The following is a 17,808-nucleotide window of genomic DNA, read 5'->3' as shown; positions in this document are numbered from 1 at the left end:
TAACAGGGAACATGATTTGGCATTGCTGGAAAAGTTGTGAACGTTGTAGAACGTTCGAGCGATAGCAACAATTCTAGCCCAAGACCTCCTCTGTAACTCTTAAGGCCCGTACACACGTACCGATCGTCGGCATACAAACGTCGGTGGACGAAGGATCTGCCGATTGTACGCGTGTTAGTATGGTGCCTCCGACAGATGTCTGCGCACAATCCGCGGACAAAAGTCTTTCGTGCAAACATGAAAATATTTGTATGCCGACACCAGAACGGACGATTGTTCGCCTGTCAGTACACAATTCGGCCGACAGACCGCAGATTTGCAAGACTGGGCATGCTCAGAAAATAGAAAACACAGGGAAAGTTAACCATTACATGACATCACTTCTGCAGTCGGCGGACAAAATTCTTGTGCTGTCCTTGTGCTGTCTTTGCACTTTTCAGCAGACACCGACATCCCGGGGAGAAAAGAGGAACATTTGTAAGCCGACCATCGGTACGTGTGTACGGGGCTTTATTTTGTAACCTGCAAATTTTTTTTAAAGCGTCGCCTAAGGAAATTTCTAGGCATCTATTAATTTGGCGTAACATCTCTTACATTATCCAAAAAAATTGGGCTAACTTTAGTGAGTTTTTTTTTTTTTACTCATGAAAGTTTTTTCCCCCAAAATGTTTTATTTTTGTGTGATTCCCATACTTCACTTTTATGCTATTCATTTTTAGATGTGGATATAAATTTGTTTCAAAGCACATGTGCCTTTTTCAAAAATTTCCTGGAGTTCTGCTATTGTAAATGAAAAGTCAAGTTCTACTCTATTAGCCTTTAGACTAACGGTGGCTTTATATAAATCCAGTATGAATCTATATACATCTTGTATAATAGTAATAATAATAATATGGCATCTCTTATGCCAAGTGGTCCTGCTTTCAGGTTACAGTTTCCATAACCAGAAAGACTGGCCAGAAAATGGGTAATGCTACAAATGTCACTTGTCCTGATAAATATATTTTCAACTGGTTTAACAAAGTTCAGGATTTTCTGTGCAATACATTTATATATCTACTAAAATTGGAGAAAATCCTATCCATAGCCATACACTAACAGTAGCTAGTAAGCAATATCACTCAAACAAGCCCATGCTAAAGTCTTCATATTAGAACACCATTGTTATTGGGGCTTTAAAAAGGTGCAGAAGCAGCTGGCTGAAGATAGTAAATGGAAAAAGGTTCGCTTAAAAAAAGGGAGTACCAGCTTCTACCATGTTGTTTTGAACAATACAATTTTTTTTAATTGACAAAGCTCTCACGACGACTGCATGTTTTGGGCAAATATCAACCCCCTTAAACCAAATTTAGGTGGAATTTTGTGGAATTTCACCTACACTAAGTAGCAATATGATTATACATTGAATACACAACAGGAATCTACTTCTACTGTTATCAATTCCCCTGGATCCATCTATTTCTACTCCACACAGGCTACTATGCAGCATGTTCCAGGGTCACTGTAAAGACTTTTAGACTAAATAGTGGTGACAAACCGGCATATTTTAGGTCCATCAAGACATTCAAAATAGGAATAGATACATCTAGGAGGTAAAGTTTAAACACCTTATAAAACTTAAGCGGTTTTCTATCTACCATCTGCGAAAAAAAAAAAACATAACAAAACATTTAAATGGTGAATGCACTAACATGTGGGGCCTTAAAGTGGTTCTATAAGTATAAGGCTTTTTATCCTAATGCATTAAGATAAAAAAGTTATTGTGTGCAGCAGCCCCCCTCATACTTACCTAAACCCCATCTCAATCCAGCGATGTGCACGAGTTCCTCAGCCGTCCGGGACTCCCTCTCCCGATTGGCTGAGACAACTTGTGTCAAAGTTAGCCAGCCAATAAGGAGAGAGAGGGGGCGGGGCCGAACCGCGGCTCTGTGTCTGAATGGACAGCTCAGGTGCCCCATAGCAAGCTACTAGCTGTGGGGGCACTCGGCAGGAGGGAGGGGCCAGGTGCGCTGACAATGCGGACCCGAGAAGAGGAGGATCTAGTCTGCTCTGTGCAAAACCACTGCACAGAGGAAGAAAGTATGACATGTTTGTTATTTGTAAAGACTTTATTACTTTAAGGTTAATGTTACCTTCACTACAGTTATGTGTGAAGTCTTACTGCTGAAGCATTTATTGATTTGTGCTATGATAAGCCAGACTAATGTTGCCAGTAGGGGGTTAAACAGTGTAGAGACCACCTCTTTTCATCTACCACTTAGGTTCAATTTAATTTTTTGTCCCCCTACCCCCCGTTTTAGGATATGGTTTAAAATTAGTTATTTGGACTGCTTTAGTGGAGAAACACCCTACTGTAATCTTCAAATAAAGGTCCTTGAATAAAACAAATCACAGAAGGAAATGTTAAAAGGTGATTAAACGAGAGAATGGATAATGCATACCTGCACATTTTACTCCCTGAGCAATCAGTCCCCACATGAAGTTGGCACAGTATTCACACCAGTGAGGACCTCTGAAGGTGTGCACCTAAAAACAGACACAGAAGGGACCATTAGACAGAATACAAAATTGTTGCACACACAAAGCTAGACTTTCAGTTGCTCAGTTCATCAAACATGCATTTTATACATTTTTTTAATGCAGTTTCCCTTTGCTACACATATTCCAGTTAGTCAATGAAGTGCTATACAGTGCTTACCAACATAGACAATATATTCATAGGCACTAATAGGCAAATGCTATTCTGATTTATTCAATGTGCTACCCCCCTCTTTTCACTGTTCGGTCACAAGCTGGGGCCAGTGTGAGATATGCATATATTTCTCAACTGTATTGTAGCTTACAGAGGAGTCTCAGCCAGTAAAGAATCCCACTGTGTGCTGCCAGGTAGGTGTATCTGGGTCACAAGTTTGGTGGAACAAAAATATTTTAGCAAGTAAAACAGTTTATATTTATGAAGACCAGCTGCATATTCACTGTTTTTTTTTTTTGGGGGGGGGGTTCAGATTTAAACAGTGTCCGAAAAAATGACATAGTCCAATTCAAATGAGCCGGCTCATGTACTGTAATGCTAAACTCTCTGAAATATACTGACAAGGGTGTAAGAAGTGCTCTTCAATGTCAGTCTGACTTGTCGACGCTGCTGTCAGTAACGTATTTGAAACACCTTTTCACAAACAGGATGAAGTGTTTCTGAACAGAAGTCTGAACAGTTCCTACCACAGCAATCTCCAGTAGCTTCACTTTATGTATGTATGAGAATATAATGGAAATCAATGTATTACTCAGAAACACAGGGCAACATAAAATGCTGTTATATAGAGGATTTCTAACGCAGACCGTGTGTCAACAATCAGCATATTTTCAATCTTCTTACTGCCGGAGGGAAAGGGAGTGCATTTATATTCATTGCCCCATGAAAGCCTCTGGCTGTCAGATCCATAAAAATGACAAAGAACTTTAGCCTATAACAGGACACTTATCATAAAAAGATGCAACACAGGTCGATGTAGGTGTAAGGAAAAGAGAATGAAAAACATCCAGCCCAGGAACAAATGGGTTAATCCATCATATTGAAGTAACTTTCAATGCAGATCAGGAGTGTTTTAAAACCAAAAAAAAAATTGCTGGTCCAAAAAATTTGCAAGCATGCACAATCCAGCTTTCTCATGAAGCCTTCTGTGCCAGTTTCACTTCTAGCCATACAAAGTGCTCCTGTGTAGGATAATGGAGGAAGGTAAGGATGCAGACAAGCTCAATGCTGGGGATGAAAACAGTCATTTACCCTACGTTCACACCTATGCATTTTTTTAGTGCGTTTTGCACTAACACACTACAGTCCATTTAATATAGCTTCCTATGGTACAGCATGTTTACATCTATGTGTTTTGCACCCGATGCGTATTTGAGAAGGTCGGGGAATTTTGTTTTTATTTCATGTTTTGCATTTAATAGACTGCAATGTAGTCGCACCAGAAACGCAAGTGCTGCGTTTGGGATGTGATATTTGATGCGTTTTGCGTTTTATTCCCACCTTTAAAAACACTGTATATAGCTGGTTGCTAAGGAGTGGGCAACAGGTTTCTTTTTGCCCGCAATTTTTTGCGTGGGGTGGGGTCACCCCCCAGGTCTGGTATGAATGTGTAGGGTTACCCCCCCGCCAAAATCCATACCAGACCCTTATAGGTCAGGAAAGGGAGGGGATAAGTGGGTGCTTTAAAGCTGCATCCTTAAGAACTGATGAGTCATCAGCTGTCAATGGGGTTCCCTGCTGACAGCTGAATGTAAAAAAAAAAAAAAAAAAAAAGAAGAAAAAGAATTGCAGGCAAAAAATGAATTGTGAAAAAAAAAAAAAAAAAAATGGTGTGGTGTTTCGCTCTCCCTCCCCCCCACCCAGGTCCGTACCCCCTTTTCTGAAAAATACCAGGCCATATGCCCTCAACATGGGGGGGGGGATGTTTTGGAGCAGGAGGGCTATGCCCCCCCCCACCCCTAAAGCACCTTGTTTCTATGTTGATGGGGACAAGGGCCTCTTCCCAACAACCCTGGGTGGTGGTGGTCTGCGGGCAGGGGGCTTATCGGAATCTGGAAGCCCCTATGTGAATGAGTATGGGGTGGAGTGTTCCAAAAAACAAGAGATGGTTTTTGACAAGTTCTTTATTAAAAATGAATTATGTCCCCCCATCGTAGCTCCAACATGTCTTTTTCCTCTGGTCTTCAAGGAGAAGCACATTAGGGTCCTAGAGTGACCTAGCCAGTCTCCAGACCTTAATCCTATTAAAAATATGTGGAGGGAGCGGAAGGTTCAAGTTACCAAACGTCAGCCTCAAAACCTTAATGACTTGAAGAGGATCTGCAAAGAGGAGTGGGACAAAATCCCTCCTGAGATGTGTGAAAACCTGGTGGCCAACTACAAGAAACCTCTGATTGCCAACAAGGGTTTTGCCAACAAGTACTAAGTCATGTTTTGCGAAAGGGGTCAAATAATTATTTCATAAAATGCAAATCAATTTATAACTTTTTTGAAATGCATTTTTATTTTTTTGGATTTGTTTGTTCTGTCTCTCACTCTTGAACTTAACCAAATATTAAAATTATAGACTGATTATTTGTCAGCAGGCAAGCGTACAAAATCAGCAGGGGATTAAATACTTTTTTCCTCTCACTGTATGGACCTGGGCAGGGGTACCTCACGCTGTTTTTTCACGATTTTTTTCCCGGCAATTCTTTTTATATACATCAGTCATCAACCCCCAGCTGATGACTCATCAGTTGTGAAGGGCGCACCGGCTGGCTTCCCGGTTCGCTCCTTAGCAACCAGCTATATACAGTGCGTTTACAAAAAAAAAAAATTGCATGCAATAACGCATCTAAAATGAGGGTTTAAAAACATTAAGCGCAGCCCACATACATGTGAACCTAGACTTTGTTTTCACTCAGGTTTCATTATGCTCATTAGGTGCTGTCATGCACTGCCCCAAAGAAATGGTTGTTAGGTCTGCTTGGGAGAATGTAACTTAACATCTATGGGCAAAGGAAGCTCAACATAGAATAGGATGTTAAGAAACTCCTAAATGAAACCAATTAACACCTTTATGTATAAGGTAAGGAGTAAGGGCTGCCCATAGGTGGACTCCTTTTTCCCCACATGTGCCTGACTGTTGGAGATATGGGAATAAACATTTTTTCCCCCCCACCAGGAGCGGTAGCTTTGAACTGCAGTGGGATGGTTTTAGAAGGCCAATTTAGACAATGTGTATGGCATGTATTAAACAATACAATTTTCTTTAGATTTTTTTTCCTTTAGATTTACCAAAACCATATAATATGAGGTCAAACCTAAACACATTCAATTTGTATGTAATAAGGCAGGCTCTTCCAATACATAGGGAAAGGTAAATCTAAAGGAAATCGAATAACAAAAGTTGTATAGTGTGTATCCAGCTTTAGGCTCCAGGGGGACCTTCATATTCTACAAATTGGCAGCTATCTCTTTGGGCATTAGCCATTATTATTACATGGAAAAGGCTGACACATGATGCATGGAAGCACAACATGTAAATGTGCCACAGAGATTCAGAGTAGGTGCAGGAAAATTTGGATTAGAATTCATCCCTGTGATCGTTAGAAAACATCACCTAAATAATACTGAAGGGAGGATTTGCCAGTCATTGTGTTTGACAGACACTTGTTAGCTAGTGAAGCCACTTCATTAATCCTACAGTAAAGCCAGACAAGAGCATAAGGCCATCTGGCTGATCTGCATAGCAAAGCATATGTTTATTCAGAATGGCTACCCTACGTATTAAAAAAATAAAGCCACAAACTGGATGTAAGCATCTTTTTTATTGAGTGATCATTGGAAAAGATAGTCACTCTTGAAGTTTGTGGTGCAGAACAAAAGCATTTATTGATTAAAACATTTACGAGAGGGATTGCATGTTCCATGAAGGTGTCATGTGAATCAATATCGGGTTCAACGAACATGAACATTTTGTGTGACAACTCTTCCAAAGAGTGAAGTGGGGAAAGCAAGGATGGAAGAGTACCAGCTTGCTTGAGGTAGAATGAGCTTCCGATTTAAACTTGTATGGAAAGCATAAATCTAAGAAATCGCTTAGGATTATGACCTGGGGTATGTTTTGCATAATATGGGCACATAAAATGGGTCAGCTAAAAGATATACAGTTCCTGGTTCAGAACAGTAAGCTTTTGGCACTTATACTGGTGCCTGATAAATTAGGCATGGTTCGGAACCAGTAGGTAAAGGTTAGGATTTAGAGAATCAAATGTTAGGTTTAAAGTGTTTGTTTAAGGGTCAGGGTAGAAGTTAAGTGTTAATTGGTGTTAAAGGTATTTGGTTAAATCTGGGGCTCAGGTGAAGGGAGTATCAAGTGCCAAGGTTAGCCATAACACCTAATAGGATAGACCTTTCATGTTCTTTTGCCATCTGTGCCTTATTATGGGAGACCCCTATTTCTCTGTTGGTGACAAGTCAATATTTGGTCATCAGGACAAATGTATGTGTGTGTATATATATATATATATATATATATATATATATATATATATATATATATAGAGAGAGAGAGAGAAAGAGAAAGAGTTCATCTTCCTAGTGGGAACACAAGTAGCAAAAAGCCTAACGGGGTTCTAACCCTTCACCATTCTATCCAAAACTAAAATCATCTTCACCTCTTTATGAATTTGGCCCTTGAAGCTTAGGTTCAGGCTGGGTTCACACATACGCGGCTGCGTTTTCAGCGTGGCAGTCCGGTGCGTTACTGTTCACCAGTTCAGGTGTAAATTTTTACCTGAAATCGCACCTGAACCAGACCCAAAACCGCACAGGACCCTTTTTGAAACTGCATCACAGCCGCCCAGTCTGGTTGCATTCAAGACGCTCACATTCACATGTTATGCAAACTGGATGCGGTTAAAAACACATTTATGTGAACCCAGCCTTAGGGTCAGGCTATGTGGAGGGTACACCAACTTATCAGTGCTAAAAGCCCTATGCTAAGAACTACCAGTGCTGGATAATGGGAACAAATGTGAATATACCAACAATTTGTTATCAATTTGGTGCCAATATTCTGCTGCAATCTCTGTGGTTTGATATAAATAAAAACCGTAGCACAATGAGGCCTGCTAGTACCCCTCTCAGTAGTGAGAGAGCTTAAAATATTTGGAGCAAATATTTTAAAGCCAGAGTCACAGAAGGATATTAAACTCAGGTGGGGAGGTTGGCATCTACCCATAATTAAGAAACTAATTTTATATTGACTGACCCCTAAAAGGTAAAAGTACTAGTTTTTGTAAAAAAAATAAAAAAGAACCAGCACCTCGTCCCCAAAGCTCAGCTGCACGTCAAATACAAAATTATTCTTAAAATTATCAACTTAACATTTTTTTTGTTAAACTTTACTTTTTAACACTTACATTTGTAAATGTTCGAAGGTATCCATAGTAAACATTGGGAAAGAATGGTGTTTTTGCTTGTTGCCATGGGGAACTAGACACATGGAATAGTGTGTTCACCTAAACTTTCTATAGCTAACAGTACACTACTCTGTAAAAAACAAACATTCTAACAATTAAAGTTTGAATTTTGTACTACTACTCTCTGTCATACCTTTTTAAACATTAACTTTGTAAGACAGGGAAGCATTTAAAAGGAAATGTGCAGTTCATTGCTCTCTAGGTGTTAGGGGAACAAGTGGCAGCATGTCATACTGGCCAGGGGCTGGTCAATCATGCTGGCATCTGAAGCTCCTCATAAATCTGAGACATTAAAGTTTCCATGTCTGATTAAAAAAGAAAATAGAAACTTCCATCAGACTTCCAAAACGTGATGTTTTAAACACAATGATCTCTGACCACCCACATTTGACCAAAGGACACTTTAACTTATAACTACCTTTTCTGATTTTTATCTTGTCCCTCCTTATATAACACTACAGCTGAAAATACACTGCCAGGTCTATCTTTGGATATGACAAAAGACCCAACATCTGCCTATAGCTGCTCATTCAAACCCCCAGCCAGAATTCTGCAGGTCAGGTTGGTTGTTTTCCTAAACAGATTGCAAAGAGAATTCCATACATGCTAATACTGAAGCCAGAACTTTCATAGTGAGTGTAGAGAAAACTGACAATCAAGTACCTCTATTTGCCAAAGAAAGAGAATATATTATATAACCAAATCTGATAAACAGCAGAAGAATATAAACCAATGCATTTTAGTACACAAGATCTGTTCTTTTTTCTTTAATAGGAAGAATCTAGGTACAGCATGCAACAAAGTCTTACCTTAAAATTGTGGACTTTTTCGTACTTGGGAACCTGTTCATTTTCCTTTAAAGTTGCTCTTCTCACGAGTGACGTTAACTGTGAATAAGCAAAGAGTTTCAGTGGTTGCCAGAAGGTTGCAGAAGTCTTTTGAGAGTTTAGTTTCATCCCCAGAGCTGTGGCCAACAGATCCGGCTGCTGGCTTTCATGCTTTCTGGGATGAGAAGCAGTTTTGACATATTTTAGCTGCGATTCTCTTGAAGGCATTTTCAAACAAAAAAAATAAAAGTTTTCTTCTAGAAAAAAATCTAAATAAATACAGTAAAAACACCAGTGTAATGACAAAAAGTAAAACAAAAAACTATAAAAAATGTTTTACAATGCAGAGACGAACATCCTTGACATCAGCATACAGTGGATTAAATCAGTGATGGCTATTCCGTTGCCTATTGAAAACCAGTTGGTAAAGATGACTGGAGTACTTGGAGTGTGCATTTGGAAGTGGATTTTTCCTTCCATTCATTTAAAAAATATCTGTAAAAAGATATACAACCCAGCGTCCAGATGGTTTAAAGCCCAGCCAGGGAATGAGAACTGTGGATCAGAAGGATGCTCTAAGTCTGAGGTATCGGCTTAGTGAGTGAAGAGGTGGGGAGGGGGGACTTTGCAGTCACGCTGTTTTAGACTGGCCACAATAAGCGCATATCTAACCAATGAAACAGAGAAGCAGCCTTTATGTATTCATCAACTCAGTCTCCCTCCCCCGTATCCCCCCTACGCACGACTTTCTTGATTACTTAACCAGCACAGGACTGCATCACATTGAGAATGGAGAAAAAATATGGACTGCAGGAAGTGCCAGACACAAATTGGTTAAAGTAGAGAAAATAGACATGTACTACATGTCAGGCAGAAGATAAAGAGCCATGAATGACTAATACTTTCTTGTAATATACATTCAATGAAAACACTGTTCACTCACAATCAACTCTGTTCACAGCCATCCTGGAAAATTCCAGAAAATGACTTAACCCCAGCAAAAAACTGACCAAGAGATAACCTATGGGTTTTTTCTATCTTGCTAAAAATATTACACATTGTCGTGCAAGTCCTATAAATAGATCATAGCAAAGATAAAGGGGGGGGGGGGGGGGTTAACTGAAAATTCCTGTGCCTTCAGCAATGATCTGGTGTAATCCACAGTAAATAGAACAATTTAAAAGATCAAATGTAGCCCAATTTTTGATTGCTATGAGGTATTGCACAACATTATTTGCACTTTTGATAAGTCAGTTTAATCAAAACTGAAATTTTGAGAAATTGGCAATAGAGTGAATTTTCCACTTGCTTCATGTCTGTTGGGAAGTTCGGCTGTAAGGCTCTTGCACCTGAGTTCCAGGTCCCCCCATCTAGCTGAACCACAAGGAAGGACACTCAGCTCCCTGAGAAACGTTGTAATGAATTTCCATTACAGTGAATGGAACGGGAATATTTGGATCCTGCTGGGCAGTGCCATTTTTGTGTATAATGTACACGTACAATAAAGGGCCTGTGCACGCTACCCTGTGCCTAAGTGCCATCTGGACAGATAATCATTGCCATTACCCAGGGCTGCCAATGCAGTTTTGTTGTGGTGGCATAGCTAACTGTGCATCTACAGCTATTTTTTCTTATAATAGGTGTTCATCTTCTAATTGATAGAAAATTTAAGTAAAACCCTTTAGCGTCATGATTGGCAAACTTCACAACACACAAACATTCACACACTTACATTCTTTCCCCCTCTCCCTCCTCCCGAAAAGCACCTTTGCCTTGTCCAGAGCCCACATATCTATACTAAGTTTAAGATAGTTCTGAGCCACCAGGGCGGAGTGTGCATGCATGACAGTCTGGGCAGGAGAGCAGAAAGTATAAGGTGCCATTAACACTTCCAATAGGGATGTCTGTGCTTAACTGCAGGAGACGCAGAAGGTGTCCTGCAATTAGCTGGAGGTGGAGAGCACCACTGAAAGCAATGGGAGACGGACAGCTCCCACAGTGGTTTGCGGCCGATCACATATAATCGTTCATGCATCGATTAAATGTGAATGGTTGGCCCTGGATGCAGACTGTCTGCGTCCAGGACTGATCATGTGCAGATAATTGCTGTAGGAGCGATTACATTGCGATTGGCTGTGAATAGCTTCAGGAGCCGTCAACTTCCTGTTGCTTTAAATATGGCTTCCCACTTGCAGCTAATTGCAGGGAGCCCCACAGGGTCTCCTGCATCTAACTGGAAATGGCCCCATTTACAAATGCGAATGAGGCCTAAATCCAAATTTGCTACTGGCATTACATAGGGTTACTTTTTTTTTTTCTTTCAAACAATTCAGCTAAGCGCTCACTCCGAAGGGGAAGACCGGTGTGCTGCTCTCCTCAGGCAGGGACCTCCAACATAGGTACATAAAAGAAAAGAAAAAGGAGGCGCAAACACCTAGTGCATTACCCGTCACGGTTTATAAAATTTTAATAAAATGCCAAATGCATTCTCACAGACATGAAGATAATTAAAATCGTGTTACAAGAATCCATCACACATGAACTGGAACATGTCCTTGACGATAGGACCGCGTTTCGGGAGTCAAGCTCCCTTCCTCAGAGCTGGTCATACCAGTAGCAGATCAAAATATATCTTGATCTGCTACTGGTATAACCAGCTCCGAGGAAGGGCGCTTGACTCCCGAAACGCATTAGAGGTCCCATCTTCAAGGACATGTTCCAGTTCATGTGTGATGGATTCTTGTAACACGATTTTAATTATCTTCATGTCTGTGAGTATGCATTTGGCATTTTATTAAAATTTTATAAACAGTGACTACGGGTAATGCACTAGGTGTTTGCGCCTCCTTTTTCTTTTCTTTGTTTGATGGGGAAGCAGTGGACAGGCGTTAAAATATCATGTTAACAAATATATTTCCCTGCTGGATAAACTGTCACATTAACAAATGTTGCTAATACTGGAGCATGGTTTGAGACCTTAAAAAGTTGAAGTTTAATCCCCTTAATATTTGCCTTCCCTAGTTCCTCCCCACTTATCAATATGCTAATGAAACTTTTAAATAAAACCGATTGTCATTACATACTTTGTGTCTCAGAGGGATCCGCACTAGGTCTCAGTACTTCTATATGCAATGCAGGCAAAGCGTGGTCTGAGGGAAAGGCCAGCAGGGTGCTAAAAATCATCAATACATCACATAACCTTGCCTCAATATTCTTCATTCCTGCTGCAAGCAGTAGGGTGCTCCTTGGGAGGAGTTACGCAACTGTGTAGGTGCTCCTAGGCAGGCTGCATTAGCATGCAGACCCCCTCACATGTAATGCTGAGCCTCTATGATTGGCAGAGCTGAAATCCAATAAATGGAAGGGGAGGGCCAGGGACAGTCAGGCTAGGGAGAAAATGGCTAGATTATGCTGGATGTCCCACAGTATAGGAATGAGGCAGGCTCTAACTTTCTGCAACTTCTAATGCACATTGTGACAAATTCAGTATGCTAAGAAATCAGTAATAGATTTCATTGGAGAGGGAAGGCTGGGGTTAGGCTTTAAATGACTCTAGTACCCAAAAGTTCTGTTTTGAGTGTTTCTGGGTCAAAGTGGCCTTGAAGCCGAATTTAGACTCGAACATAGAAAAATCTTTAAAGCTGGCTACAGCAGGGACCAATTAAAACTATGTGTAGCCCTCCAGGTTTGACAGAAGCTGACTGTTAGATTGGTTTCTTTTTAACCGGACTGCTGGAAAACCTTGTTCGATTAGTGGCTTGCACAGCTTCTTTATCGCAGATGATGTGCACTGTGTTAACTGTCAGTAATTAGAGTGTTTCTACACATATAAACGCCCATGTTACAGGCATAAAATGTGTAAATGTTAAGGAAGGCTCCGGCCGAAACGAGTTAGCATTCTATGGATTTTGCCATTACTGTAATGTGCGAATAAAGTTTTCAAATTAGGAAGCTATCGAGTTGCCGGCTTATGTTTGTTATGGACTTGCAGTGAACGCTTGAGCCAGAGCACAGATACCGTTGTTCAAATATTCCACAACATAGTGGTAGAGCTTGGGCGAGTTCTTTTGCATAAAATGTGTACATGTGGGATTTGAGGGTTTAAAGTGGAACGCCAGTTAAAACATCTGTCTAGAAATAGAATGAGGAACGATTAGAATCTCAGGGCTAGAGCTGCACGCTTAATCCTTAAAAAAATAAAAAATCACGATTCTAACGCCGCGCCCCCCCCCCCCCACGATCTTAATCCAGCATTCTCACAGCCGACAGCTGTCAAAGAAAAAAAAAAAAAAACAGCCTGCAAGGTTTATCACAACACAACATTGCACAAGTGCTAAGAGATAAAGAGAGACTGTATCATTTCGTTCTTTTAGATCAAAGGGATGAACTTCGGTCTGCAAATGAGGGTCGTTTAATCACTTTAAGACTAAGCCTTTTTCTGACACTTGTTGCTTACAAGGTAAAATCAGTATTTTTTGCTAGAAAATTACTTAGAACCCCCAAACACGATATATATATATATATATATATAATATCTTTTTTTTTAAAGCAGAGACCCTAGAGAATAAAATGGCGGTCATTGCAATATTTTATGTCACACTGTATTCGCGCAGCGGTGTTTTAAACGCTATTCTTGGGAAAAAATACACTTCAATGAAGAAAAAACGAAACCGTAAAGATAGCCCGATTTTTTTGTATAATGTGAAAGATGTTATGCCGAGAACCGTGAGAGAGTTGTGATCTTTATTTTATGCAAAGAAAATGGGATTCTTGTTTTATCCAGAATCGTTCAGTTCTACTCAGGGCTTATTATAGCAATTTGTGTTCCTCTTGGAGGAGGGTTTACCTCACTTCCAGTTCCTGCCCCGGTGTCCATGGTTGTTGATATTGAAGGTGGTTTCCGATTTTCTGTTTTGCATACTTCTTTATCACAGCTGCTGTGTTGCATTAACTTCCATAAAACTAAGAGGGGTATATGCAAATGTCAGGAGCCTAGCTAATAAAATGGAGGAGTCGGAACTGTTAGTACATGAGGAGGACATAGACCTTGTGGGAATAACCGAAACTTGGTTTGATCCCTAACACGACTGGCTGGCCAATATCCAAGGGAATTCGGTGTATAGGAAGGACAGGGGAGGAAAAAGAGGGGGAGGGGTATGTCTCTATGTCAAGAATAATGTAAGGGTGGTAGAGAGGAGTGATATTATGGAAGGGATAAGTACAGAGATAGAATCCGTGTGGGTATAACTCCATAGGGAAGAAGGGGGAAGTAATTGTGGGGGTTTGTTATAGGCCACCCAACCAAAGGGAGGAGGTAAAGCTGGAATTTATATCACTATTGGGTAACGCGGCAAAGCTGGGATTAGTCATCATATTAGGGCACTTCAATTATCCCGACATTGACTGGGAAGAGGGGGCGGCACACTCACTAAAGGCCCATCTCTTCATGGAAACCTTACAGGACAACTACATGTCTCAGTTGGTGGATTATTTTATTAGAAAGAATGCAGCGCTGGATCTATTAATTGCTAATGACCCAGATCTAATCTCAGATGTAGGAGTCCGGGACAACTTGGGTTCTAGCGATCACAGGATGATCACATCTATCGTAAATCACAATATAGCAAGGCAAGATGGGAATGTAAGAACCCTAAACTTCAGAAGGGCAAATTTTCCCAAACTGTGCTCAATGATAGAGAAAACAAACTGGGACCAAACCCTAGGAACACTGACCACGGAGGAAAAATGGGAATGCTTTAGGAACATATTAAACAAAAAGTATCTCACAGTGCATTCCTATGAGAAATAAATTTAGAAGAGCCAAAGCCAAACCTGGCTGGCTAAACTGTAATGTAACTAGGGCTGCAACTAACGATTATTTTCATAATCGATTAGTTGGCCGATTATTGCTTCGATTAATCGACTAATCGGATAAAAACCTAAAAAAAAAAAAAAGTGTATAATTTAGTTAATATTCTTGAATATCTATATGTAGTGGTAAATAGAACTATCCAGCTATATAGTTGGATATTTAATCCACTCTGAAACAGATCTATGTATTATTAGAGGTTTAAATGTGGTACATATCAGACTCCGAGATCAATATTTTTAAAAGACCTAAAACACTGTTTTGCAAATTTTCAGACCGGATTTGTATATAATCATGATAGACTCCCTTATTAATGGGCAGGTAGTTTGATACAAGCTCCCTGTGCCTGCTGTCACTTATGCTGGTAATACACAAACTACATTTTTTTAGAACATTTTTAAAAACATTCATCCGATTTTTCTAACCATTAGTGTATATTGGTGTCCGGTGTCAACCACAGTGACAGGAAAATTTGAAGGAGCAGAATAGAAAACTTCTCGATCAAACAAATCTTCAAATAGTGTATGTGGTTTTTGCTCAGAAGTTTTATTCATTTTAAAATTTATTGTTAAAAGCAAGTGGAATTTTCAAACAACACTTGTCCATTCAACAAATATACAAATCATTTTTGAACAAATATAGATGCAAATATTTTTGTCCAAAAATCCAATACATGTATGGGAAGCAGAAGACCTTTAGTAGCAGCAGCAGCATGCTTTTTTTTTTTCATGTGTATGTATATAAAAAAATATGCCCAGAAGTCGGATATGCAGGATATTTTAACTGGGAGTCAGACATGAAGGTATATGAAGGGTGGAGGGGGGAAAATAACATTTATATATTAAAGTAGTACTAAAAGCTGAGACTTTTTTTTTTTCATGGATATAATAATTTTAAATACAGTATAATGCACAATACTAATAAATTTTTACGTTAAATGTAATTGTAATGCCTAATATCACCTCTAGTCTATCGGCCTCCACCTTCTCTGGGTTCAGATGCTGATCTTCCCAGCACAGAGCCCTAAAGTGATTGTAAACATTGGATTCTTTTCTTTTTAACAACAATCTTGTAATACTTATCCTCTCTGTGTAATGATTTTTCACAGAGCAGCACTGATTCTCCTCTTCTGCCCCCCCCCCCCCCATGGCGCTTCCAGCCCCTCCTGCCTTCAAAGTGCCCCTATAGGAAGCAGCAAAGTATAGTACTGTACAGAGTGTCCCTATAGCAAGGGTAAAAAACCTCTGCCTTTAGAATCACTTGGTTCCTTCTCTTGCCCAGGACTACATTTCCCATGAGGCATTGCTCCTCACACATTCACAAGTTCTCTGTCATCTACTGACATGTATGGATGGTTTACTGAGCTGTATGTGTGTTGCACTGTATTTTCTGATATGTAAACAAATAATGCATTCTGTATGAAGGACAACGAATCGGCTGACGATTAATCGATTACGAAAATAGTTGACAACTATTTTCATAATCGATTAGTTGACGATTATAATCGATTAATCGATTAGTTGTTTCAGCCCTAAATGTAACAAAACTTATTAGGGGAAAAAAAAATGACCTTCAAGAAATATAAATCGGAGTGCACATTATCGGCTTTCTAGCAATACAAGGAATCAAATAAGAGATGTAAATACGGAATCAGAATGGCTAAAATCAACTTCAAGAGACAAATAGAGGATTGTAAAAGGAACCCTAAGAATTTTTTTAAATATATCAAACAGGTAGGGCGCAGCTGGACACACAATACTAAGCATGTGCGAAGGAACAGCGGCCATCTTTGAGACTGGAGTTCCATGTTGCTGTACCATGTGATATGCTGCGTTACTACGTTTGTAAGTGCTTACACTTAATAAATTCCTTTTTATGGATGTTTTTAATGCTATGTGAATTGGCTCTCATTATATGTGCATCAGTCCTGCTAAGCTAATGCCCAGTGGTGCAGCGGTTCCCTGCAAGTTGTGGATGTATATGGTTGCAACTGACAACAAAATTCCTGGTGTCTCTGTGGATGAGGGGAGGCTGGAGAGAGTGCCCTTTACCTGGGGAAAAAGCTCATCCTATTTTCTCATCACGGCTTGTGGTACTCTTCACTCTGTCCTAGTGTATTTTCTAGTGTATATGCCTCTATATCAGGGGTGGGGAACGTGCGAACCGCAAAATCATTTGGTCCTGCCCCCCATGCAGACATCCCAAGTCTCCCACGAAGTGAGGTTTCTGTCTCAGCTGAGCTGTCAGAACGGAGCCAATGTTTACTGTATAGTTAAGGCCCCATCCTGACGATCTGAGTGAGAGTCACAGGCGAAGTGATATAAAATGCACTCCGCCTGTGAGGAGACTGACCAATACAGCATCTTCCTCCAGAGTGGTGCCGCTCCAGAGTCCTCACACGTGACTCGCTCCATTGAAATTGATGTCTCTAGCCAGCATTTCCCGCCAGCAGTACCCACAGCAGTACCAGCCAGCACTACCAGCCTGAGCCAGCAGTACCAGCCAGCACTACCAGCCTGAGTCAGCAGTACCCACAGCACAGTACCAGCCAGCAGTACCCACAGCACAGTACAAGCAGTAACAGCCAGCACGACCAGCCTGAGCCAGCAGTACCCACAGCACTACCAGCCTGAGCCAGCAGTATCAACCTGAGCCAGCATTATCAGCATGCAGTATCAGCCTGAGCCTGCAGTACCAGCCAGCAGTACCCACAGCAGTACCAGCCAGTAGTACCCACAGCAGTACCAGCCTGAGCCAGTAGTACCCACAGCAGTACCAGCCAGCAGTACCAGCCTGAGCCAGCAGTACCAGCCAGCACTACCAACCTGAGTCAGCAGTAACAGCCAGCAGTGTACCAGCCTGAGCCAGCAGTAGCAGCCAGCAGTACCTGCAGCAGTATCAGCCTGAGCGAGCAGTACCAGCCAGCAGTAACCCATAGCACAGTACCAGCCAGCAGTACCAGCCTGAGCCAGTGGTACCCACAGCAGTACCAGCCAGCAGTACCAGCCTGAGCCAGTGGTACCCACAGCAGTACCAGCCAGTAGTACCCACAACAGTAGCAGCCTGAGCCAGCAGTACCCACAGCACAGTACCAGTCAGTGCTACCAGCCT

The 17,808-nt window shown here is 40.9% G+C and overlaps 1 protein-coding gene across 2 annotated transcripts in view; it reads right to left on the bottom strand.

The window, feature by feature from the left end:
• The window catches only part of CHN1 (chimerin 1), a gene marked incomplete at its 5' end in the record, with an annotated part of 205,135 nt that overhangs the window by 18,885 nt on the left and 168,442 nt on the right, over positions 1-17,808 (bottom strand). For both annotated transcript variants that reach the window (XM_082260779.1, XM_082260778.1), the window contains 2 exons: positions 2,442-2,526; positions 8,811-8,888. In XM_082260779.1, coding sequence (XP_082116905.1) covers positions 2,442-2,526; positions 8,811-8,888 — 163 coding nt within the window. The remainder of the gene's footprint in view (positions 1-2,441; positions 2,527-8,810; positions 8,889-17,808) is intronic.

The sequence above is a fragment of the Pelophylax lessonae genome (assembly GCF_965119305.1).
Source record: "Pelophylax lessonae genome assembly, chromosome: 6".
NCBI classification, from domain to species: Eukaryota; Metazoa; Chordata; class Amphibia; order Anura; family Ranidae; genus Pelophylax; species Pelophylax lessonae.
The sequence above is the reverse complement of the archived record's forward strand: the minus strand, read 5'-3'. Positions and strand labels throughout refer to the sequence as shown.